At 53.6% G+C, this 5,447-nt stretch overlaps 1 protein-coding gene across 1 annotated transcript; it reads right to left on the reverse strand.

Annotated features, from left to right (window-relative positions):
* Window positions 1-789: 789 nt before the first annotated feature.
* SYT8 (synaptotagmin 8) lies at window positions 790-4,654 on the reverse strand. The gene is made up of 8 exons (XM_074918259.1): window positions 4,540-4,654; window positions 3,103-3,260; window positions 2,861-2,956; window positions 2,342-2,509; window positions 1,962-2,129; window positions 1,649-1,766; window positions 1,113-1,246; window positions 790-1,023 (listed from the first exon to the last, which is right to left on the reverse strand). The coding sequence occupies exons 1-8, from the start codon at window positions 4,652-4,654 to the stop codon at window positions 790-792; spliced, it is 1,191 nt and encodes a 396-aa protein (XP_074774360.1).
* Between the last annotated feature and the right edge of the window lie 793 nt (window positions 4,655-5,447).

Genomic DNA, 5,447 nt, shown 5'->3' on the forward strand with positions numbered 1-5,447 from the left:
ACTCTAGGACCATGCGGGATGGAAGGATCCGACACTGTGCATCCTCACCTGCATGATCCATGGGGATGGTCTCTGGTAAATCCCATACCCTGAGTCACATCTTGGGGTGCACAAGTCAGCATGGGCTGGGAATGGGCTAAGAGTGATGCCATGTGGACAACCAGTGGCTGATTTTGCTGTCTCATTTAGCCTCTAGCCAGGACACAGGGCATGCTTATCGCAGAGGCACTAAAGAGCTTGTCCTGTATCTCCAACACCTTCCTTGTCAGCCTGTCCCTTTTCTCTCCTCTCAAGCCTCTTAGGATGCTTCAGGATCTTGGTCTTGTTTAAAGGCCTTCAAATACACACAAAAAGCCTTCCCAAGAACTCACCTCTTGTTGAGTTACTCACAACCAAAGAAACTCCGCACCCCAGGTCACCAGGATGTTAATCCTCTGCTTTAAAGATATCAACGCACTCAGAGTTTTTGCATGAGCTTGAAGCTCTGTGTATTTGTACCCTTGGCCCACGAGTGACTGGGATGAGCCGGCTCCTGTGCGCATGCCTTCCCCTGTAGAATCCTCTGCTCCATGTCTAGCCTTGCCCCCGAGCTGCCCTGCTTTGGGCATTACACAGGGCATGAGCGGCACCAGCAGCCAGATCATCTCTTGGCCTCTCAGAAAAGGCCCCCAGTCCCCTCTTTGCTGACACTGAGCTGGGACCAACACACCTAGATGGTGCTGAGCAGAAGCCTCTCCCCCACCCACAAGCCCTCTGTTCTGCCCCTTGGGTGGAGGAGGAGACCCCCCACTATCTGTGGGGCAGGGGCAGCTTGAGATGAGACTTCAGCCCCAGGGCTTTGTCAACCACATCTGGGGGTTGCAGGCTGTGCCACTGGGCCAGGGGCCGGCGGGGGTTGGACAGCATGTCAGACCAGTGCCGCAGCTGTTTGCCCGTGGCTCGGCAGCCCAGGAACAGTTTGCCAATGGGCTCGTTCTTGGTCACTTTGTCATGATCCCAGACGGAGATGACCACGTCCACATTCTGAGGGGGGACACAAGAAAGAGGGTCAGTGGGAGGGGTCTCACCACAGAGGGGACCCCCTCAGCCCTGAGCACTGCAGGGAAACCCACCTGGATCTGATTGAAAGGCACCTCAAAAACAAACGCCTCGTTGAAGTAAGGGCTTAAAGTGTTTTTCTTCACACTTGTCTTCTTCTTCTTCCATTTCTTCCTGTTCAGGATGAGATGCACCTTGACAAAAGGATCTGGGGAGAGAGAGGACACAGCTGGTACAAGTGACAATCTTTGACTGAGGAGCTGAGTCAGGAAACAGCTTCCCTGGGCCATTCCCAATCAGAGCACAGCATCCCACTTGTCACTCCTCGTGGTGAGCATCCACACCTCTTCCCCTTGCCAACCACCCAGAGCTAATCTCCTCCTCTCTCCTGCCACAAGTTCCAGGTACCACCCAGCCATGACAGCTCCTCCTGGGAGACACCTCCAGCTCTGCCCAAAGGAAAACTGAAGTTGCCTGAGGGCTGGGTATGGTGGCGGCAGCTGGAAGCAGGTCTTGGCACTAAGAGCTTTCAAGGCTTTGTAGCTCTTGGTGCCATCATTAAGGCCCGGGCAGGAGTAGGGATATCTAGACATGAGCAGCCCCTGCTGACCTGAGAGCCCATGGGAGTCCATCCGCTTCAGCTTCTTGGCTTCCAGGATGAGCACTGTCAGCTTGCTGGTGCTGGGGACGTAGCGCAGTGAGAAGCAGATCTCACCCAGCTGCTCTTCCTGATGGTGAGATGCCAGCAATGAGCACTGGGCAGAGGAGCCAGCTCACCTGGGGCTGGAGCATCAGGCTGGCCCCAGGTGAGCTGGGTCTCCCCCACACTCATACTTGCCCCTAAGGGCTTGCTTCTTGGGGTGGTGGCAAGCATAGCAACAGCACATCTCTCCCAGCAGAGTTTCCCACCCACCAGGACCAACCTTCACTTTCCTGGCCGCCACCAGGTCGCTCCACTGCTCGATGACATGCTGTAGGTTGACGGTGGCCAGGGGCAGCCGGACCTCACCAATGATGTCATGCTTGGCAAAGCGGTTGAAGTCGTAGATCTGCATCACCAGTGTGGAGTCAGGCACCTCTGCCTGGGGTACCTGCAGGGGAGGACACAAAAGCCCAGACTCACTCTTCAGTGGCAGCCCTGCCCCACAGGACAGCGCAGCAGGTGAATAATGGGTCTTTCTGATGCTTCCCCATCCCGGTTGCAAAGGCATCTCCCTGCCTGGAGAGGTTTTTACCCAGTGAGCAGTGCCCATGCAGTGTTCTTGGTGGGACCAAAAAGCCATCATCAGCTATAGTTTCCTACCTGAAACGTGAAGTTCTCATTGAAGACAGGGTTCAGGGTCTTGCGGTAAACCTTAGTTTCATATCTCTTCTTCATATCGGACGTGAGGTAGACAATCACGTATGGATCGGATGTGCCTCCGCTGTCCATGGCCTTCAGCTCAGCTGCCTGCTTCACGCCAACTTTCAGCTTAAAAGGAGCAATACACAAGGTCACCAGGTGGAGGAGGATGGGGACAGGTGACCAGGGGCTTGGTGGGAAGTGAGTGCAGCAGGGAGGCCACCTCCACTCCACACTGCTGCGAGAGCCGGCAGGCTGTGGGCTGGGGGAGAGGTGCAGGAGGTTATTACAGAATCACAGAATTATTTAAGTTGGAAAAGACCTTGAAGATGACCTAGTCCAACAATTACCTCACACTGACCGTTTTCAACTCCACCAGATCCCTCAGAGCTATCATGGTCCACCTCAGTGGGCAGCAAAGAGGGACCATGCAAGAGCAAAGCCTTTTCCCTGCTGTGCTGCAGACACGAGCATCCCTACCTCCTGTGCACGGAAATTGTACTCCAGGGAGTACTGCAGCTTTCCTCGGCCTATTTGCTCCGCGGCCTGCTCCAGGTCCTCCATCTCGGGCTGGACCTGTGGCAGAGAGCAGCACTACCCTCAGGATGTGCTCAGCCACGTCCGCAGCCATGCTGTGCTTCCACCACCCCCGGGACCAGGCAGCACGGCTACAAACCGCTCAGGGAGGAGGGAGGTGGGGGAGAGGGGAAAGCAGGACGCACGAGGTTAGCCATGGTGGAGTTCCCAACGGTCTGCAAGCTGACTCTCTCCTTCTTCTTGGGCTTCTTCTTGCGACAGCAGCACCTGATGATGCAGATGAGGAAGAGGAGAAGGAGGACCACCACTGCCACAGCTATGGTGATGAGCGCCCATTTGGGTACTGGTGCGACGTTTGGGGAGCATGGATGGACAGAAGAGTTAAAATCAAGCAAAAAAATATAGAGTGCATTTAAACCTCAGCATTAAGGAGTTGTACTTTCAGAATTGCCCCTATAAGCCTGGACCGGCCCCATGCAGGGAGGCTGCAGCTGGAGACCATTCCCCAAGTGGACATCAAGGTGTTTTGCTGATTAAGGATATCAATTAACCCCGGACACCAGAGTGAAAAGAGTAGGTGTATTTTACTAGTGATAACTAAATAATATAACAGAGTAAAACATGCAATAAGAAAAGGCAGAATAATGCACCTAAAGCAACAAATAGGAAAATACAGGGTAATGCATTAAATCATTACTACCTGAGAAAGAGAATAGTGATTAAGAAAGATCCATCACCACTTGCATACATTACCATCACCCAGATCCGCTGGGCAGCCCTGGTTACAGCGAGGGTTTGGAGAGCCTGTCCCGGCAAGTGGGAAATCCTACGCAGTGCGTCCACCCATAGGAGAGGCTTCCAAAGTCGCTGTGAGCAGGTCCAGCCTTATATACCAGAGATTGACAGGCCAGAATAGCTGGCACCTTTGTTCGGAGCGGAATATTTCTGGTTTCTTTCTCCTGTTGGATTCCACACAAAGCCTGGCCAGGGCTCGCAGGGGAAGACCAAGGGAGTTTCTAACAAGGCCAAATACGTGGGTTCTCCTCAGCCTTGAACAAGGCTAAACAAGGGAAGTTGGATACATTCTTTCAGCATTTTGTCCTCACTACTGATTATATTCTAAGCCACATCTTTCACTAGCGAGCTTACGTGCTTTGTTAACAATTACATACTAAGCAGCTTCACAGAATCACAGAATCATCTAGTTTGGAAAGGACCTTGAAGATCATCTAGTCCAACCATTCATCTAGCACTGACAGTTCCCAACTACACCATATCCTTAAGTGCTAAATCCTTAAGCTTCGGCTTGGGGCCTGTTGTTCAGGCTTCAGTATTTCAATGCTTTAGCACTTTTTACATCAGCATAAGTAGGTTGTTATAACTTAGTACAATACTAAGTTATAATACTAATTCATCTATAGGTCAGCTCTGCCTTGGGCCTGTTGTCCAAGCCTTAGCACTTCACAAGGATGCGGCGTGGTGCCACCCTGCAGCATCCCCACCCCATGGACCCGCAGCAGAAAGGGTGTTGGAGGGAGGGAGAAGAGCATACACAGCCTCGGAGTCCTGGACACACCAGATAACACTGCCTGAGAGAGCAGGGCAAGCGCCGCCGTACTTACATGGGATCCAGCTAAGCCAGCCACCCAGGAAGCCTGGCCGAGCCGTGGTGGTGGCCACAGGGCTACTAGTGAGCGGGGAGGCTGTTGCCCTGTCTTGCCTGGCTGCCACCGCCATGGCTAACCTGGGGTGACCTGCGGACACAAGCAAAATTAACTGGGTGGGGATTTCCTTTCCAGCAGTGCGTGTGCTGCCGGTGGCCCAGGGCTCTAATGAGAGCAAACACAATTAAAACACAGACCTCAGCGTAAGCGTTTAGGGCTTGGCCACATTGGCAGTGAGGTGTGAAATGGAGCGGGAGGAAGCCGCAGGCAGGGAGGGCTCAGAGCCAGCCCGCCCCTCGCCTACAGCCTTCCCCTTTATATCCCTGCATGCCTGCCTTCGGAAAGGGGAGGGAGCAGGGGATGGCTGAGGGTTTTCCTTTGGTTTTAAGAAAAGGAATCACCTGGCTGTAGAGGGAAAAAAAAAAAAACCAAACAAGATCTGTTTTGTGCTGGTTCCTCCCTGGCCAGGCAGCATGAGCTGAAAGGTCTGCTCACCCTAGACAAGCCCCACTGTTAGGTAACACCCTTTTGGGGCTATTTCCCCCCTGTCACAGGGCTGAGGAGCAGGAAGGTTTGCTCCTGGGCTTGCAGCGGGACTGGTGCCCACGTTGCAAGTGGCAGTGGTGCCACCGGACTGGGGTCACGCCAGCTCGGAAACTGCGTAAACCCGACCTGTGCACATGGCAACGCTGACGCAGCTTAAGGGAAGGCTTCAAATTTAAAGCAGAATGATTTTTCACTACTGCTCGCCCCGTAGCAAGGCTCTTATTGTAGCATGAACGCTTCCTCATAGCCAAAACTTCCTCCTTTGCCTCCTCTCAGGTGAGGAGCGGCAGCGGGAGCGGCACGCTGGGAGCCAGGCTGCA

The sequence above is a fragment of the Athene noctua genome, chromosome 14 (assembly GCF_965140245.1).
Source record: "Athene noctua chromosome 14, bAthNoc1.hap1.1, whole genome shotgun sequence".
NCBI lineage: Eukaryota > Metazoa > Chordata > Aves > Strigiformes > Strigidae > Athene > Athene noctua.